At 36.0% G+C, this 20,696-nt stretch overlaps 1 protein-coding gene across 1 annotated transcript in view; it reads left to right on the top strand.

Moving 5' to 3' along the window:
* The window catches only part of CEP290 (centrosomal protein 290), a 90,997-nt gene that overhangs the window by 56,674 nt on the left and 13,627 nt on the right, over positions 1–20,696 (top strand). The window contains exons 37-45 of the mRNA XM_052640092.1: positions 638–837; positions 3,841–4,054; positions 5,350–5,487; positions 7,046–7,267; positions 7,609–7,731; positions 8,365–8,510; positions 8,832–8,987; positions 14,695–14,818; positions 19,008–19,142. Of these exons, the coding sequence (XP_052496052.1) occupies positions 638–837; positions 3,841–4,054; positions 5,350–5,487; positions 7,046–7,267; positions 7,609–7,731; positions 8,365–8,510; positions 8,832–8,987; positions 14,695–14,818; positions 19,008–19,142 (1,458 nt within the window). The remainder of the gene's footprint in view (positions 1–637; positions 838–3,840; positions 4,055–5,349; positions 5,488–7,045; positions 7,268–7,608; positions 7,732–8,364; positions 8,511–8,831; positions 8,988–14,694; positions 14,819–19,007; positions 19,143–20,696) is intronic.

Here is a 20,696-nt window from a genome sequence, read left to right as displayed (position 1 = left end):
AAGATTACAGTTTGGGTAAGAGTCTAGGAACTTTGTTCTATTCTTTATTGATTTTTCAGACCATACAGTTGAAAATTTAGCTCTGTTTTCGGGGAGAGGGGATTGGAAGCCATCCTACTTTTTTTTTTTTTTTTTGCCAGAATAATCTGAAAACACAGCTCTGATCATTTTTTTCCCTAGACCTAGATTTGTTATAGCTTACTGCTGCCTAGAAAATCATGTTTATATTTCTTCCTCTGACCTCTGTCTGTCTTTTCAAATCTATACATTATTAATTTACCTGTATCTAACTGCTTTCTATGTTCTGATAATTCTTGCCTCTTGGTCATTGTATTCTATATGTGCAAAGTGACCTGTCTTTCTTCTCCTAACATGCAAACCTTACCTTCCTCAAACTTTAACTCATTAATTCAATCAACATTTATTTATTGATCCTTCCCTACATGTAGGTACTTTGCCAGATGCTGGGAATACAAAGAATAATATCTCTATTTCCTGTCTTCTCTAAGCCTTCATTGCCTTCATTACATTTTAGATTTGAAATTGTTTTGATCATTTAAGGAACCAAGTTAAAATTATGAGATAAGTATGGCATTGCATTGTACCTGCTCATGGCTAATATAATGATATTTCATAGGATTTAATAAAACAGTCTCCCACTCCAGTTCCTACCAACAAGCATTTTATTCGTTTGGCTGAAATGGAACAGACAGTAGCAGAACAAGATGACTCTCTCTCCTCACTTGTGATCAAACTAAAACAAGTATCTCAAGATTTAGAGAGACAAAAAGAAATCACTGAATTAAAAATCAAAGAATTTGAAAATATGAAATTACGGTAAGTCTTAGAAATATATTGTAAATATAGGAAAATGGGAATAATGATATAATAAATATAAATGTAAGCATTTGTTATATCATGCACTGGTCTAAAAATATTGCCTATATTATCTCATTTTATCCTCAGTACCACTGATGATATGGGATAGTCACTCCATTTTGCAGATAGGAAGCTAAGCTACAGAACGCGTTAGTAACATGCCTAGGAGAAGATGAGAAAGCCATGATTTGAATCTAGTCAGTCTGACTCAAAAGATTCTTGTGTAGAATCTCATCTTTAACCTTTGAAATTTTCCTTTTTATTATCTGTAAAGGAAAATGACAACACTTACTCTGGCTCTTTCAAGGTAGTTATATGAAGGCCAAATGATGCTATATATGGAAGTAGTTTGAAAATTGTAAAGTAACATAAATACAAAACTTTTATTTATATACCTGTAATAGTTTGTGGCCCCACTCCAGTATTCTTGCCTAGAGAATCCCGTGGACAGAGGAGCCTGATGGGCTGCTCTCCATAGAGTCGGACAGAGTCGGACACGACTGAAGCGACTTAGCAGCAGCAGCAGCAGCAGCAACAACAGTTTTTGGCATACATTTAAGGCTCAAATATTTGTTGAATGAAATATTAATCTTTTTTATTAACCACATCAACAGTGGAGGGCTCAAAGCATTCTCTATGTTAGAAATTCTAAACATTGTTCAATCATTTATCAGAGTATAAATTTTGAAACTAAAATAGGTACAGGAGTTCCCTGGTGATCCAGTGGGAAAGAATCCAGCTGCCAGTGCAGGGGACCAGGATTCAATCCCTGGTCCGGGAATACTGCACATGCAGCAAGGCAGCAGCGCCCATGCTCCCCACCTGCTGAGCCTGTGCACTGGAGGCTGCAAGCCTCAACTGTTGAGCCCAAGTGCTGCAACTGCTGAACCTTGCGTGCTCTTGAGCCTATGTTCCACCACAAGAAAAACCACCTCAATGAGATGCCCACACACAGCAACTAGCGAGTAGCCCCCGGCACTCACCGAAAGCCCGCATGTAGCAGCAAGGACCCAGAACAGCCATAAATCAATCATTAAATAAAACAGGCTTATATTTAGGTATTTTGTAATCACTGTAGAACTATCTCTGGTGCTCAGTTTCTTATCTCAAAAAAAAAAAAAAAATGAGAAAGTAAACTACTTGACTTATAATTCTATTCCATCTCTGAGGTCCTTATTAGAACCTTTGATTCTTTACTCATTTATCCAAGATGCTTCTGACAAAGCTAACAATATTTTTGCATTATTAAGAAGCTGCCACTTTAAATGAATTATTCTCTAAGAGAAAAGAGAATTAAAGTAGCATGTGGTATATTTTCAATCTGTATTTCCTCTTTCTGTTAAACTTTATACATGAGATGCTATTTTTGATATATTAAGTTTCTGTCATATTTTAGAGCATAACATTTCTCTCATTTCTGAATCTGATTCTTGGATGTTGAAAATAATCAACTTTTGATATCTCCTTGTATATTTACTATTTCGCCACCTGAAACACTTGAAGTTGTTGTTTTGTACTTCTGTCATTTTAGCCTAAAGTTAATACTTTTATTCTCTATGTGCACAATGGTATGCATATTTTAATGCATCTTAGGAAATTATAGTTCTGTGTGATTTCTTTAGTGAAACCTTATATTTTTACAGTTTGATGATTATTTAAAGTGCCTAAGATTTGCTAGAAGAAACAAGTCTCAGATTATTTAATACTGCACCTGCTGATAGTTTAACATACCTTTCTGTCACTGAAGAAAGTTTAATAATTTGAATCTCGATATTGATGGCCTTATTAATGTAGTACCTATGTAAATACAGTGAACTGGATGTAATGATGTAATTCCATTTATAAGACTAATATTGAATGAGCAGTAGGATTAATTGAATTTACTAAGTCTTTGTGCATGCATGCATGCATTTAGTCACTTCAGTTGTAAAAAGTCTTTAGTTTCTACTATAATATCTATTTCCATATACAGCTACAGAGTTATAGATACAGTACTGGTGACTTTAAAACCATATACAAATTAAGAGTACACATGGATGGTTTCTGTGAAAGTTTATGTTTTGTCTTTGTAAATGTCACTATAGGGCAGTGATTTTAAAGCAGAAGTGATTTTGCTCTCCTCTCCCCTCAGGGACATTTGATGTAGACATTTTTGATGAATGACTAGGAGGTACTACTGGCATCTTGTGGGTAGAAGCAAGGAATACCACTAAATGTTTTAAAATGCATAGACAGTAACCCCCACCCCCAATGAAGAATGATCCAGCAAAAATGTCAATAGTGCCATGGTTGCTGCTGCTGCTGCTAAGTCACTTCAGTCATGGCCATGGTGGAGAAACCCTTATATAAAGGAAGCAGTTGCGTCTTGCAGGAGCCATAATATTTAAAGTGTTATTTTGTTCATTCTCTATATTATTCCATCTAGAGCCATAAATTACTGATGCAGTTGTTGGAAAAACATAGTAGGCAGAAACTGGAAGAAAGTCTATTTTATGTTAAGTTAAATAGTAGTTAAGTAGAGTAAAGAATTGTTCCTCTTTCAGGATTTGGATCGAGACTTAGATTTTTAAGGATACTGAGGACCAAACATTTGTTCTTTGTAAAATTTGTATCAATCAAACTGTTAAGTGCAGCAACTGCTACTGCTACTGCTAAGTCACTTTAGTCGTGTCCGACTCTGTGCGACCCCATAGACAGCAGCCCACCTGGCTCCGCCGTCCCTGGGATTCTCCAGGCAAGAACACTGGAGTGGGTTGCCATTGCCTTCTCCAGTGCATGAAAGTGAAAAGTGAAAGTGAAGTCGCTCAGTTGTGTCCGACTCTTAGCGACCCCATGGACTGCAGCCCACCAGGCTCCTCCATCCATGGGATTTTCCAGCCAAGAGTACTGGAGTGGGGTGCCATTGCCTTCTCCGAATTGCTGCAACCACTCTACTAAATACATATGTTTGCTGTATATTAGGCTCCAAGAAAATCATACAGATGAAGTGAAAAAAATTAAAGCAGAAGTAGAGAATTTGAGGTGTCTTCTGGTGCAATCACAAAAGGAGTCACAAAGTTTAAAATCTGAACTTCAGACTCAAAAAGAAGCAAATTCAAGAGCTCCAACAACTACAATGAGAAATCTAGTAGAAAGGCTAAAGAGCCAATTAGCCTTGAAAGAGAAACAACAAAAAGTAAGTAACAATAGAAAGTTAAAACATGTGGTAGAATGCTGTTAGTGAAGATTTGTAAAAGATGATAGCACGCATCTCTCTGTTGTAATAAAAAGTATAAGCGTTATCTTAAGCTGTTAAGCAAGGTTGGGTCTTTCAAGATAACTCTTTTAGAAAGCCCTATAAATTGGTGGTGTTTTTAAGTTCAAATATAGTCCAACTTGGGCTTTCCTAGTGGCTTAGACAGTAAAGAATATGTCTCCAATGCGGGAGACCTGGGTTCGATCACTGGATTGGGACGATCCCTGAAGAAGGAAATGGCTACTCACTCCATGGAGGATTCCGTGGACAGAGGAGCCTGGTGGGCTGCAGTCCATAGGGTCATAAAGAGTCAGACACGACTGAGCGACTAACACATCTATGCATTGTCTAACTTATCTTTCTATGTTATCAGTCTGATTTGTGGGTTCAGTTCAGTTCAGTCGCTCAGTCGTGTCCGACTGTTTGCGACCCCATGAATCGCAGCACGCCAGGCCTCCCTGTCCATCACCAACTCCAGGAGTTCACTCAGATTCACGTCCATCGAGTCAGTGATGTCATCCAGCCATCTCAATAAAGAAAAATCTTCTTGAAAATATTTTCTCTCCTTTTCTGTTAAGATGCTCTGTTACTGAGGCCATTTTAAACAATTTAAATAATTGAAAAATTTTAAACAATTCTGGGGATTAAGAAGGAGATAGGATAAGAGGAGGAAAATTAAAGAAGGAGATCTCAGAGACAGTGCTGTGAAAAGGGGTTGGTCAGTGGATTAACAGGTTGATTAGTTTGTTTTCCACTTATCTCAGATTTTGTATATAATTAACTGTTTTAGAAGGTGCCACTGTTTTTCTGTGTTAGCTCATGAAATTTATTGGCAAATTTTAAGTCTTTTCTAATCTTGTAACTTTGTCTTCTTAAATTCCATTGATTTCACATGGAAGCATATATTAAGTGAGTAATTTAAATAAATATTTCAGCTTAGAATTTTGAGAACAGAACATGCCTGGGTTGGGTAATACAGATTGTTTGATTTAATGCTAGATTTTCACAATTATCATTATTAAGATTTTGGATTCTTACACTCAATTTGGGAAGAACTGAGTTCACTTACTAATGGAAATCAGTTTGAAACAGCTGGATTGTTTATGAACACTGATTAAACACATGGTATTATAAGAGAATAGTTTAAAGTAATGAATCTTATGTGTATTTTATATTACACGTTTCTCATATAAAGTGTCACTGTTTAAAAATTATGTATGTTTTGGAATTTTTAGGCACTTAGTCGGGCACTTTTGGAACTTCGGGCAGAAATGACAGCAGCAGCTGAAGAACGTATTATTTCCGTGACTTCTCAGAAAGAGGCAAATCTCAATGTTCAACAAATTGTGGATCGACATACTAAAGAGCTAAAGGTGAACATGAACGTATGCATTCATATAACAGAATTCCCACTAATTCCTGTTGGAAGAAAATTCACTTAGATATATAATAATTTTGATAATGAATAAGAAATTTATTCTAATAAATAATTAGTGCATAGATGTACACATTTTGAACACTAAATATCTTTACCATATTCACTGAATATTGTCTTGAAGGTTAGTATAGAGTAGTCCATTATAAGACAGTCCTCAATAGAATTAAATTTAAGAAACATTTTTCTTAGGCTTTTTAAATTCTGTATTGATAAGTGAGATTAGTTTTTGCTAAGTTCATAATATGACTTAATTGACTTTCCTCTGTTAGCCCCTGAAATAGTTTATGGAAATTATGTGGTCCACATTTAATCTATAGGGCTGCCCAACATTAATGCCTTTTCTTTTTTAAATTATTTCTTAATTTTTGACAGTGTATTATTTTCTTACCCAGTTATTAGGTTTGTTACTATATGAAAATTTTTTTTTCTAAAATGTGTACATTTAATTGTGATTTTTAAATTTCTTTATATAGAATTTCATACAGTTTGAATAAAATGAAAAATTTTATGTTTTATTTTGTAAAACATATAAAATATATAGTTTTTTTAAAACATATAAAAACATATAGTTTTTATATGTTTTATTTTGTTTGTAATTTTTATTTACTTTTGGTTTTTATGTATTCCCTTTATCACCATTAAACCATGTAAGGACTGGATTTTACTCAGATTTTTTAAATCTCCTATTGGACCTATTGAGATTATTGGCATATTTGGTAATAAAAATCCAGTAAGTCATAAATATGTAAATAGGTATAGCCCTGTGATGATCAGTCCCTTTCTCTTTGTTGAAATTTCTGCTCTGAATTCCTCAAAAACTTCCAGTCATTTTTCTTGAAACAATTTTTGACTTTTCCAAGGGAGTTTGTATTTTGTGTAACTGCTATACTACTACTAATTTCCTATTAGGGCTATTGATAATCCCTTTGGGCCTGTAATAATTTATTCAACAAAACATATATTAAGGACAAATAATCCCATCTATGTTGCTATCTAGGACAGCTTGGAACTCCTTTCTAGTGGCTTATGTATACTGTCTAGTATTGTGAGCTGCCCTTTTATGTCTTGTCTTTACAAAATAGAATACAAACTACTAAAAGATTTTTGTTTTATGCGGTTCTTAGGCTTCACAGTATTTTTTTAAAAATGCTTTATACAGTGATATTTACTTGTTCTTCTAGTAAATTAAATCAGCCAAAATGAAACATTTGCTTAGTTGATGAAATTTTGGTTCTAGGTGTTTGCTGAAGATGAATTGCTTTAGACTGTTTTTTTATGTTTTGTTTTTTCCCTGAAGGTAGACTTAGTTCATTTGAAATGAGGATAGAAGAATTTATATAGTTTGTGGTGGGTTTTTTTGCATGTGTGTACTTAAGAATTTAGATTGAAACTTTCTTATTAGTAAGTATTAGTGGTGTACTTTATTATTATTGCTTTTATCATTGATATTTGCTGAAGATTCATGATTTACACCTTTCTTTGTCTTGTATTAGTCACAAATTGAAGATTTAAGTGAAAATATTTTAAAACTTAAAGAAGCTCTTAAAACAAGTAAAAACAGAGAAAACTCACTAACTGATAATTTAAATGACTTAACCAGTGAACTTCAAAATAAACAAAAAGCCTATGGTAAAGTGCTTAGAGAGAAAGATGGAGTTGATCAAGAGAATAATGAACTGAAGAGGCAAATTAAAAGATTAACCAGTGGATTACAGGTAGTCTTATTTGTGATAATGTTTTGATTTATAATAAACAGGTAGTAGTTTATTTCCACTTTTTCATTTTTTCTATAATATTTGCTGAAACTAGCTTTCAAATCACTTTGATTAATGTAGCCGCTAATTCCTTCAGTGACCTCTATTGTATTTGTAGTTTTAAAGTAGCATATCTTATTAAAATATAGAAGTAGTTACCATGTTATGCTTAAATATCAACAGTGTCATTTAGAAAGTATGGTTAGCTGTAGTCTCAAAGTTTCTACAGTTGGAATATTTATTGTGTATTTTGTTTGATACTTTTATGCTTGTTTAATGTAAAACTACATCTTATTTTTTAGGGCAAACCTTTGATAGATAACAAACAAAGTTTAATTGAAGAACTCCAAAAGAAAATTAAAAAGCTAGAAAACCAACTGGAAAGAAAAGTGGATGAAGCAGAAATGAAACCTATGAAAGAAAAGGTATGTGAAGAGATGTACTGATATGTTTAAGGTAGTGATAGTTAAATGTGTAGTTGAAGACTAGGTAATTTGTTGATCTGTAGACCTGATGCATATACCATAAGTGGTACTAGGTAACATAGAGGCATTCAAGACAAGTGTCTGTCCTTTAGGAATTTACTAGTCTACTTGAAGAGACACCAGTACATCTTCCTCAGAAATTACTCTTCTTTCTGACATTACAGTACATCCAAAATCCCTTTATACCATATATATTCAGCTGTATTTATCACTTTTCCCAGTGTAATTGTTTATATAGATTGGTTTATACAGACCTTTGGGAAAGAAGTCTGGGCATTTTTATCCTTCATTCTTGACCCAGATGTGTCCTATTTAATCTTTCAGTGGACTGGATTATTATTTCAGAGTAAACAGAGGGACTTGGATATATTCAGTGTTTGCAGTAACAATCAATAAACCAACCCACTCATAAATTGATTCTGTAGTGTGAAAAATAGCTTGAAATTTTCTTACAAGTTAACTAGTAAACTGTTTTGTAGTAAAAAAGTTATTGATAGAAATAATCCAAAGAAGAACTCAAATTGGCCAAAATCCATGTAATTAAACTTGTAAATAATTTGTTATTACTTACAGAGCGCCAGAGAAGAAGTAATTCGGTGGGAAGAAGGTAAAAAATGGCAAACCAAAATAGAGGGAATTCGAAACAAGTTAAAAGAGAAAGAGGGGGAAGTCTATATTCTAACAAAGCAATTGACTACTTTGAAGGATCTTTTTGCCAAGTGAGTTTAGTGTAAAACTAATTAATTATGTATACTTTTTCATTTACCTGAAAGTTATATAGTTTTTTTGTACTTGCTAAAATGAGAAATTCTCCAGCTTTATCATTTATTATCTATATTTCACTTTTTATTTTTTTAAAAATATGTGTTAAATATATTTTAACAATTTCTCAGTGGAATTTTGTTAATTTAGCTCATAGCAAATAGAGAATGATCTCGTTTTTGTACAAACATACATCTTATAATAAGGAAGCTACAGTTTAATAAATTGAACAAGCCAGTGAATGGTACATTTTCATGATTCTGTATTAAATCCCACAGAGCTGATAAAGAGAAACTTACCCTGCAAAGGAAACTAAAAACAACTGGCCTGACTGTTGATCAGGTTATGGCAGTGCGAGTGTTGGAGTCAGAAAAAGAGTTAGAAGAATTAAAAAAGAGAAATCTTGACTTAGAAAATGACATATCATATATGAGGTAAGCTAATACATTAAAATGCAGAAGCATATAATAAACCATACATATACCATAAGTGGCACTGGGTAACATAGAGAAGTTCAAGACAATTCCTTTAGGAATTTACTAGTCTACTTGAAGAGACAGCAGTAACTCTTAGTCAGAAATTACTAAGCATGGCCCCGCACATCAGAACTAGACCCAGTTTCCCCCACAGTCAGTCTCTCGCATCAGGAAGCTTCGAGAAGCCCCTTATCCTTATCCCTCAGAGGGCAGACAGAATGAAAACCACAATCACAGAAAACTAATAAAGCTGATTACATGGACCACAAACTTGTTTAACTCAATGAAACTATGAGCCATGCCATGTAGCACCACTCAAGACAGACAGGTCAAGGTGGAGAGCTCTGACAAAACATGCTCCACTGGAGAAGGCAGTGGCAAACCACTTCAGTATTCTTGCCTTGAGAACCCTATGCACAGTATGAAAGGCAAAACGACAGGACACTGAAAGAGGAACTGCCCAGGTTGGTAGGTGCCCATATGCTACTGGAGAAGAGTAGAGAAATAACAGCAGAAAGAATGAAGAGACAGAGCCAAAGCGAAAACAGCGCCCAGTTGTGGATGTGACTGGTGATGGAAGTTAAGTCTGATGCTGTAAGAAACAGTATTGCATAGGAACCTGGAATATCAGGTCCACGAATCAAGGTAAATTAGAAGTGGTCAATCAGGAGATACAAAAGGTCAACATCGACATTCTAGGAATCAGTGAACTAAAATGGACTGGAATGGGTGAATTTAACTCAGATGACCATTATATCTACTACTGCGGGCAAGAATCCCTTAGAAGAAATAGAGTAGCCATCATAGTCAACAAAAGAGTCCAAAATGCAATACTTGGCTGCAGTCTCAAAAACGACAGAATGATCTCTGTTCATTTCCAAGGCAAACCATTCAATATCACAGTAATCCAAGTGTGTGCCCTAACCAGTAATGTTGAAGAAGTTGAAGTTGATCGTTTCTATGAATACCTACAAGACCTTCTAGAACTAACACCCAAAAAAGATGTCCTTTTCAATGTAGGGGACTGGAATGCAAAAGTAGGAAGTCAAGAGACACCTGGAGTGACAGGCAAGTTTGGCCTTGGAGTACAGAATGAAGCAGGACAAAGGCTAACAGAGTTTGGCCAAGGGAACACACTGGCCATAGCAAACACCCTCTTCCAACAACACTAGAGAAGACTTTACACATGGACATCACTAGATGGTCAGTATTGAAATCAGATTGATTATATTCTTTGCAGCCAAAGATGAAGAAGCTCTATACAGTCAGCAAAAACAAGACCGGGAGCTGACTGTGGCTCAGATCATGACCTCCTTATTTCCAAATTCAGACTTAAATTTTAGAAAGTAGGGAAAACCACTAAACCATTCAGGTATGACCTCAATCAAATCCCTTATGATTATACAGTGGAAGTGATAAATAGATTCAAGGGAATAGATCTGATAGACAGAGTGCCTGAAGAACTATGGACGGAGGTTTATGACATTGTACAGGAGGCAGTGATCAAGAATATCCCCAAGAAAAATGCAAAAAGGCAAAATGGTTGTCTGAGAAGGCCTTCCAAATAGCTGAGAAAAGAAGAGAAATGAAAAGCAAAGGAGAAAAGTAAAGATATACCCATTTGAATGCAGAGCTCCAAACAATAGCATGGAGGGATAAGAAAGCCTTCCTCAGTGATCAGTGCAAAGAAATAGAGGAAAACAACAGAATGGGAAAGACTAGAGATCTCTTCAAGAAAATTAGAGATACCAAGGGAACATTTCATGCAAAGATGGGCACAATAAAGGACAGATATGGTATGAACCTAACAGAAGCAGAAGATATTAAGAAGAGGTGTCAGTAATACACAGAACTATACAGAAAAGATCTTCATGACCCAGGTAACCATGATGGTGTGATCACTCACCTAGAGCCAGACATCCTGGAATGCAAAGTCAAGTGGGCCTTAGGAAGCATTACTACAAACAAAGCTAGTGGAGGTGATGGAATTCAAGTTGAGCTATTTCATATCATAAAATATGATGCTATTAAAGTGCTGCACTCAGTATACCAGCAAATTTGAGAAACTCAGCAGTAGCCACAGGACTGGAAAAGATCAGTTTTCATTCCAATCCCAAAGAAAGGCAATGCCAAAGAATGTTGAAACTCCCGCACAATTGCACTCATCTCACATGCTAGCAAAGTAATGCTCAAAATTCTGCAAGTGAGGCTTCAACAGCACATGAACCATGAACTTCCAGATGTTCAAGCTGGATTCAGAAAAAGCAGAGGAACCAGAGATCAAATTGCTAACATCTGTTGGATCATAGATAAAGCCAGAGATTCCAGAAAACATCTACTTCTGATTTATTAACTATGCCAAAGTCTTTGACTGCATAGATCACAACAAACTGTGGAAAATTCTTAAAATGATGGGAATACCAAACCTCCTTACCTGCCTCCTGAGAAATGTGTTTGTAGATCAAGAAGCCACAGTTAGATCTGGACATGGAACAACAGACTGGTTCCAAATAGGGAAAGGGATACGTCAAGGTTGATATTGTCACTCTGCTTATTTAACTTATATGCAGAGTATATCGTGAAATGCCAGGCTGAATGAAGCACAAGCTGGAATCAAGATTGCCAGGATAAATATCAATAACCTCAGATATGCAGATGACATCACCCTTATGGCATAAAGTGAAGAAAAACTAAAGAGCCTCTTGATGAAAGTGAAAGAGAGTGAAAAAAGTTGACTTAAAACTCAACATTCAGAAAACTAAGATCATGGCATCCAGTCCCATAACGTCATGGTAAATAGGTGAGGAAACAATGGAAACAGGGAGAGGCTTTATTCTGGGGGGCTCCAAAATCACTGCATATGGTCACTGCAGCCATGAAACGAAAAGACGCTTACTCCTTGGAAGAAAAGCTATGGCCAACCTAGATAGCACATTAAAAAGCTGAGACATTACTTTGCCCACAAAGGTCTATGTAGTCAAAGCTTTGTTTTTTCCAGTAGTCATGTATGGATGTGAGAGTTGGGCCAATAAGAAAACCGAGCGCTGAAGAATTGATGGTTTTGAACTGTGGTGTTGGAGAAGACTCTTGAGAGTCCCTTGGACTGCAAGGAGATCCAACCAGTCCATCCTAAAGGAAATCAGTCCTGAATATTCATTGGAAGGAATGATGTTGAAGCTGAAACTCCAATTCTTTGGCAACCTGATGCGAAGAACTGACTCATCAGAAAAGACCCTGATGCTGAGAAAGATTAAAGGTGGGAGGAGAAGAGGACAACAGAGGATGAGATTGTTGGATGACGTCACCGACTCGATGGATGAGTTTGAGAAAGCTTTAGGAGTTGGTGATGGACAGGGAAGCCTTACATGCTGCAGTCAATGGGATCTCAAAGAGTCAGACACGGCTGAGTGACTGAACTGAACTGAAAATAATTGTGTTTTATCTTAAGCTTGAGTTCTGGTTATTCTTTTCGCATGTGAGTAGAGATGTTTCTGGTTCTTTTTAGATCACATAATACAGATTATATTATTGAGCTTCTGAATGTTATATTCTGCGACTCTGGATCTTGATTGAATTCTGTGGAAAAGGCAGTATTTTTGTTTTAGCAGGTCTAGATAGGCTCAGCCCCATTTTTTAACCTGCTTTCTGTGGGCTGTGGTTCCAGTACCATTTTCAAAACTTAGACAGTGCTCTTTTGCTTTGTTCTGCCTGAGCACTTCCCTATTGACAGTCTGGTATGTTGGCTGTCTTCTGTTAAGTCAGTTCTCAGATTCTTTAATGTTCAGATTAGGATCAGATGCATTCATGCATGCTCAGGGGTGAGCTCAGTACTTCATTAACTACTTTATAAGATTCCTTTCTAGAGCTCTTTTCTTCTGTGATCTCACTGATACATTTGGTTTCTTTCAGGCTCCTCTTTTTGGTTATTGTTTCGTCACTAAGTTGTGTCCAGTTCTTTGCAACCTCATGAACTGTAGCCCAACAGGATCCTCTTTCCATGGGATTTCCTAGGCAAGAATACTGGAATGGGTTGCCATTTCTTCCTCCCGGGGATCTTCCTGACCCAGGGATTGAACTTGTGTCTCTTGCATCACAGGCAGATTCTTTAATGCTGAGCCACCAGGGAAGCCCCCCTTTTTGGTACTCTAAGGCACATTCTGAGGCTTTAGTTGCCTGGTTATACTGTGCACTTCAGCTGTTGTGCTCTTGTCTGCATCTAAGCCAGCAGCAAGAGAGCAAAAAGGGGGACATGTGGTGGTGGGGTCCCTACTTTGCCTTCCCCATTTACTAATCACAGCTCTACCAACTGGGGAAGATTCGTCTCCCTAAAAATTTCGGCTCCTTTGAATTTCCTTTGCAGCCTTTGCCACCACTGCCTTGGGATTGCCTGAGGGTTGAGATAGGAGAGTGCATAGGAGAGAAAAATAAGGAGGGATTTTTGCAGTGCCTAAGAGTATTAAGTGTTCTTAAGTGCCCTTGCTCCTGCTCAAGCTAGAACTTGAAGCCTTGCTGATGCTCATCTTCATGTTTCAAGCTGTGTTTTATTGAGGCTAGGAAATAATAGAGGAAAGAAAGAGGTAAATTCATCACCTGTGTGCTGATATTTCAAATTCCAGAACTTTATCCCAGTCTATACAATATTTACTTTTCAAAGTCTCCATGAGCTACCTACATTCCATTTCCTTCCCTTCTAAATGACTGTTTCTTAAATTCTTCAGAATTTTCCTTGATGGTGAAGAAAAAAGTGATTGAAAATTTTCTCTTCGTTTTGACACCTGTTTATAGCCACTGTCTGGACCTAGCTTTCTTGTTTTTCTTAGTCTAAGCATATATTCAGAATAAAACCAAGTCTTTTATTCTTTTTTGCAGTTTTCAGAAGGATCAAAATATTTTACTTTTGAAACCTTCTAATACTTCTAGATATTTAATAGCTTCTTTTCTAGAATGAATAGTATGACTATGTAGGCTGAAATAATTGAGAAGACTTTATAAAAGAGAACTTCAACTTGTCTTCTCTCTCAGTTCAAATGTGAATTTGTGAATTTTATGAATCACATGTAGCTATTAAAGGGAGAAAGGACATTCCAAGAAAACAGAACCCTAGCAGAGACATAGGGGGAGAAGTGATCTTTCTTGTGTGGGTAAGAGTGGATGTATTTTCCTCAGTATGGGGAAACTCGTGGACAACTGTGCTGAACAGATGAAATTGTGCCAGATAGTGGAGGGCCTTGTACATCATGCAGATGAGTGTAAACTGAAAAAAACAGGTTATCTGGCCCCACTAAGAACCTATTAAAATCCTTGAACTTTTTGAAAAGCACATGAATATTATGAAACTATTATGTAATGTTTTAAAAATAGTAGGTATTTTTATTCAGTTATCTTACACAATCCCAAAATAGATGTATGTTCTTTACAAATGTTAATGCATTTCTTTAAATCAAAATACGCTTTTTAACTCTTACTTTAAAGGAGGCTAGCCATGAAATCCTCTGTAGAGGATCATTTTATAGAATAGTCATCCCAATTTAATTTTTGTACAGTTTTGAAGTTTTGTCGAATTTAAAATACAGTGTTAAAAATATTTTTTTCTGTATTCTAATGTAATAAAACAGTAAAGAGTTGGCAGTTTGAATAATAAAGAGTCTGTGATTATTGTTCATAGGACTCATCAAGCTCTTCCTCGAGATTCTGTTATAGAAGACTTACGTTTGCAAAATAAATACCTCCAAGAAAAGCTTCATGCTTTAGAAAAGCAGTTTTCAAAGGATGCATATTCTCGGCCTTCAGTAAGTGCATATCTTTTCATTGTTTTAATTCTAAAGTTTAAAAGTGAAATAATTTCTGCCTTTATCTAGCTAGAAATAGTAGATCCTTCTCATTAATATTAATATAATAAATCCAGCTTTTGTTTTTACTTGGTAAAGATATATGTTTTCTTTAATTCTTTTTACATAATATAAATTTGTGGTTCTTATGCTTTGCATAAAGCTTCATTACAAATGATTTCTGTAGATTTTAAATGTAGTTATGAGTTCTGTTGTAACAAGAACACATAGTTAGATAAATTAGGAAGATACATTATAACATTGTATCCATTTATGTGTGTGATACATTTCTAGTGTGTCTTTATAGTCTGATTAATGTAGAATTATTTGTTGTATCTTATTTTAAAACACTTGTGTGTATATTTTTATTATTTTTATTATTTTTTTCCTTTTCTTTTCCTGTTTCTTTTCTTCTGTCTGCTTCAAGCAGAATCTGTTATGTGACACAACTACGCTTTCTCCTCTTGCTGCCAGTGTTAATAAATACAGGCATAATATTTTTCACAAAAAGAACACTTTACACAGGAACCAAAACAATCGCATAACAGTACTGAGAATTAAAAATAAGAAAGAAATAGATGTTAGTGCCAACTTACATCATCAGGTACCTAGACATAATCTACAGTATTACAGTAATGAAGAAAAACACAAAGCAGAAGATACTGTAGGTCCTATGGAGTTAAATAAATCTGAGTCAAGAACAAATAATACATCAAGTCCATTTAGGTCAACTGAAGGTACCTTGACCGATTTTAACCCCAATTTTGAAAATGATCCAAATCCTGAAGTTCAGCAGATTAATCAAGACTGCTGGGAAAATGATGAGCAGGAAGATAAAAATAGGGAAGAGAAAGCTAAGCAAGATGAGAAAGAAAAGGGACACATAACTGAAGAAGTGAGTCACGGCAAGCACATGGATCCAGCAGAATCTTCTGGAGAGGACCGTGGCTGGGCCACAGGGGTGGCTGCCCTGAATCAGTGTGCTGAGGAGGGTGCACAGGCACACTCTGAAACCAATGCGCCAGTCCAGCCAAGAAATGAAGTGGCCCAAGTTTGAGTACATGGCAGTCCTTTATTTCTCTGTTGGCTGAGTTTCCTTATAGCAAGTAGCATATACGTATGGTACAAATGGAAACAAATTGTGTCAGATTTGTAAAAAATATTAACTGTTAATAAACTTCTTAAACCCCAATATTTGACTAGTTCCTACTAAAACTTAGTGGTCGTGCATTTCTCTAATTCATTTTAGTATTCTCTGTTTTACTACTGGTATTCACTAAAAAGTATTAGATTAGATAACAGAATAACAAAAATAAGGCCCTTTAGAAGTGTTTGTTTTGCCTTAGAAATTCCTAATTCAGCATGTTGTAAAATCTCACTGCAAGTCAAATTTCACTACAGGGAAAATATTGATAAAAATCTGTTATGATGCTCTGTAACATTCTAATATACATAGCAAGTTCCTTTGATGATCTTTTTGCCTTGTATTATAACAGATACTTTTTTATATAATGAGAAAAGGGAGTTTATATGTATTGCCTAGGTATAGTTCTCACAATACTCTGCAGAGAACTATTTCTGTTTTACTTGGGAAGCTTGGAGAAACATCTCTTGTGATCAAGAAGATGCAGAACTAGGATTTATCTGGAGGTCTAATTCTACAGTTAATGAACTTTCTACATATGCTCTACTTCTGGTCAATTTATATGGCAGTCCAGAGTGAGAAGTTCGTTCTGAGTTGAAATCAAATAGCATTCATTCATTTGTTCATTCCTTTCCACCTTGGATATTCTAGTCACCTAAGTCCTCATTAAATTAGACATTTAAATTGAGAGAAAATGGGCAAAAATGACTTAATTCTTATTTCATTTCCTTTTTCAGGCACATAATGCTTCTTTTTTTTCACTCGATAATAAGTAATTGAGAATTTGAGTATTATCTGTGTATTATCTCTAACTCTCATCCCCTAAGAACTTGACTTTTAGCAGTGTATACCTTTTAATAAGATTCTCCTTCTACAGAACAATTTGTAAGTCTCCCTGAAATTGATTATACAAGAATTTTATTTATTTTACTTTTATAGATGAGTTTTACTAGAATTTTTTTTCCAAAAATTTAAACAATCTCAGCTAGCACTTTTGTTTTCTGAGAATAGGAAGAAAAAAATGATCCACATTCACTTACTTGAATAATTGCATCTGTATTTTAGTGAGGAGAACTGTTGAAAAAAATATCTCCATGTAAGACCAGATAGAATTAGTCTTTCCTGTGATCAGATAGAATTAGTCTTTTAGTAACTATCAGTGAGGGGTACTGATTATCATTTATTAAACTGCTGTTGTAGACTGAAGAGATGAAGTAAGGGAGACAGAAGAGCTCAGGGATAGGAAACTACAGCTTGCCAAAGTATCAGTGCCTTCACTTGTGAGGTGCAGAAACAGAAGGCCTTACAAGGGGTTGGTTTTGCTTAGTGTTAACCTTAATGGTTACAGTTGGAGAAGGCAGGGGCAACCCACTCCAGTACTCTTGCCCGGAAAATCCTGTGGACAGAGGAGCCTGGTAGGCTGCGGTTCATGGGGTGGCACAGAGTCAGACACGACTGAGCGACTTCACTTTCTTCACTTTAACCTTAATAGTAGTAGAACCAGAATGTAGACTTGGATTATCTGACAACGTAGGAACACATTAGTATAGTTTACTGACACCATGAAACATGTCTGTCTTCTTTCCTTGCCACTATGTATGTTCGTATGTGCACACATTCTCTCAGTTAGAAATCAGGTGGATACATGCAGTGTTTCTGCCACTGTTGTGTTATATGCTCTCAGCTCAGAATCCCTTTACTTTTCTACATCCTATTCTCTAATTTCTTTACTTTAACTCTGTTTTACCTAAGAAAACTTACTCTTGTTTTTACTTTTTTTTTTAACCAAAGAGCGAAAGTGTCAGAATGTATTTAACCTACTGCTAATTCAAATGATGTTACAGAGCCAGTTATAATAAATGTATTTACAGAATATTGTACTTCAATAATGATGTATAATATATCAGTATATAATATGATGATGATCATAATAATGTCTCTGGAATTATTGACTTGATAGTTAATCAAGCCAAGAGAATGGAATGGGAGAGAAAAAACTAAAACTGTTCTGAGTGCTTTCACAACATTATCTCATATAATGCTCTTTAACAATCTTATAAGTGGTATCTTTACTACTTTGTAGTAAAAAGTAAACAAGCACAGATTTCTCTTTCAAATAATGTACAGTTTAGAATGGGAAATAAATATGAACATGGATAATAACCCCCCAAGGTAGATTCATGCCAAAACAAGTGCAAATAAAGTGTTACTGGATTTCAGAGGAGGGAGTGATTATTTTAGCTCCAGGAATGAGGAATAGCTTTCTAAAGGAAGAAGGAATTGAGGCACTTTTTGTAGGCTTGTGTATTCGTCTGCTATGGCAACCATAACAGAACACCACGGAGTTGATGGTTTAAGCAACAGAAATTTATTCTCACAGTTCTGAAAACCAGAAGTCCAAAATCAAGGTATCGGCAGAGTTGATTTCTTCTTCAGGCTTTGGGGAAAGGATCCTTTCAGGCCTTTCTTCTGGCTCATAGATGGCTAGCTTCTCCTTGTCTCTATAGTTACTCCCTTCTGTATATATCTGTGTGTCAAATTTTGTTTTTGTGTAAGTACATCAGACATTGGATTAAGGCCCACCCTAGTGACCCTGTTTTATCTTAATTATCTTATAGCCTGAAAAGGCCCTATCTCCAAATAAGGCCATTTGAGGTACTGGGAATTAGAACTTAAACATACGAATTTGGGGGTTTGATGGGGGTTGGGGCACAATGCAATCTATAACAGTCAGATAACAATAACATTTTATTTTGGACTGAAAGAACCACTAATTATATGTGTGGACATCATTAAATCATACTGACTTTGTTTTCTGTATTAATTTCAAGAGACTGATTACCTTTTGTGAGTTTGTTTATGGTTGTTTTATCTAGAGCTCTCCAGTTTTCTCATTTTTTTGAGGAACACTGTTCCCTTTTAGCATAGTGTTTTCTTACCCAGCGTGTCTTATGCAGCTTCTATTTGCTATACCTTAAAAATACTCCTAACTTCATTTTCCTGAAGACTTCAGGAATAGATTCAGATGATCATTATCAAAGAGAACAGGAGCTCCAGAGGGAAAACTTGAAGTTGTCATCCGAAAATATTGAACTCAAATTTCAGCTTGAACAAGCAAATAAAGATTTGCCAAGATTAAAGGTAAATTTAATATTCTTTATTATAGTTAGAAAGTCTCATGCCTGAAAACCTTTTTCTCCCTACTTAATTGTTATGTTTACTATGTTAGCTTATGAAGAAGCCAGAAACTCATATTCATAAAATATGGTAGCGTTTATACTTTCTACATTCACTCATGTAACAGTTATTTGTTGAGGGCCTTCTTTGTATCAGGTACAAAGATACATGTGCTGGGTAACAGCCATCAGAAAAATTGTTGCACTTGTAGAGCTTATATTCCAGCAGGAAGGCTCATAATAGGTAAGCAAGTCAGTATATTTTATGTCAGCTGATGTTAAATGCTAAGAAGAAAAAGCACGGTTCGTGTATGTGTGTGTGTGCGTGTGTGGTGTTGGATAGGGGTATAGTTGACCCTTGACCTACGAGAGTCCATTTATATGGGGATATTTTTCAATAGTAAATACTGCTGTTTTACCTGATCCATGGTTGGTTGAATCCACGAATGCAGAGAAATTGCAGATATAGAGGACGACTATAAGTTACACCTCCACATTGTTCAGCAGTCAACAGTATATGGGATTGCTCTTTACAATAGAGTAGTAAGGGGAGGCCTTATTAATAAAATGATGTTTTAGCAGAGAACTAGGGGACAGGTAAGGAAGTAGGTCATAAGATACTAGAAAAAGAATTCCAGACAACAGAAGTGGCACGTTCAAATGCTGTGTGTGTGGCAAGAAGATAGTTGGTGTGTTTAATTAACAGTACCACATTTCAAAATATTTGGAAAAGTAGTAAAATATTAGGGTAGCTCTTAAAATATAGTTCAATTTAGTTCAGTTCAGTCGCTTAGTGGTGTCTGACTCTTTGCGACCCCATGAATCGCAGCACGCCAGGCCTCCCTGTTCGTCACCATCTCCCGGAGTTCACTCAGACTCACGTCCATCGAGTCCGTGATGCCATCCAGCCATCTCATCCTCAATCGTCCCCTTCTTCTCCTGCCCCCAATCCCTCCCAGCATCAGTTTTTTCCAGTGAGTCAACTCTTCTCATGAGGTGGCCATAGTACTGGAATTTCAGCTTTAGCATCATTCCTTCCAAAGAAATCCCAGGGCTGATCTCCTTCAGAATGGACTGGTTGGATCTCCTTGCAGTCCAAGGGACTCTCAAGAGTCTTCTCCAACACCACAGTTCAAAAGCATCAGTTCTTCGGTGCTCAGCCTTCTTCACAGTCCAACTCTCACATCCATACATGACCCCAGGAAAAATCATAGCCTTGACTAGACGAATCTTAGTTGGCAAAGTAATGTCTCTGCTTTTGAATATGCTATCTAGTTTGGTCATAACTTTTCTTCCAAGAAGTAAGCGTCTTTTAATTTCATGGCTGTAGTCACCATATGCAGTGATTTTGGAGCCAAAAAAAAAAAAGTCTGACACTGTTTCCCCATCTATTTCCCATGAAATGATGGGACCAGATGCCATGATCTTCGTTTTCTGAATGTTGAGCTTTAGGCCAACTTTTTCACTCTCCTCTTTCACTTTCATCAAGAGGCTTTTTAGCTCCTCTTCACTTTCTGCC

This window comes from Budorcas taxicolor, chromosome 5, assembly GCF_023091745.1.
Source record: "Budorcas taxicolor isolate Tak-1 chromosome 5, Takin1.1, whole genome shotgun sequence".
In the NCBI taxonomy this organism is placed as follows: domain Eukaryota; kingdom Metazoa; phylum Chordata; class Mammalia; order Artiodactyla; family Bovidae; genus Budorcas; species Budorcas taxicolor.
This window is presented reverse-complemented; position numbering and strand designations above follow the sequence as displayed.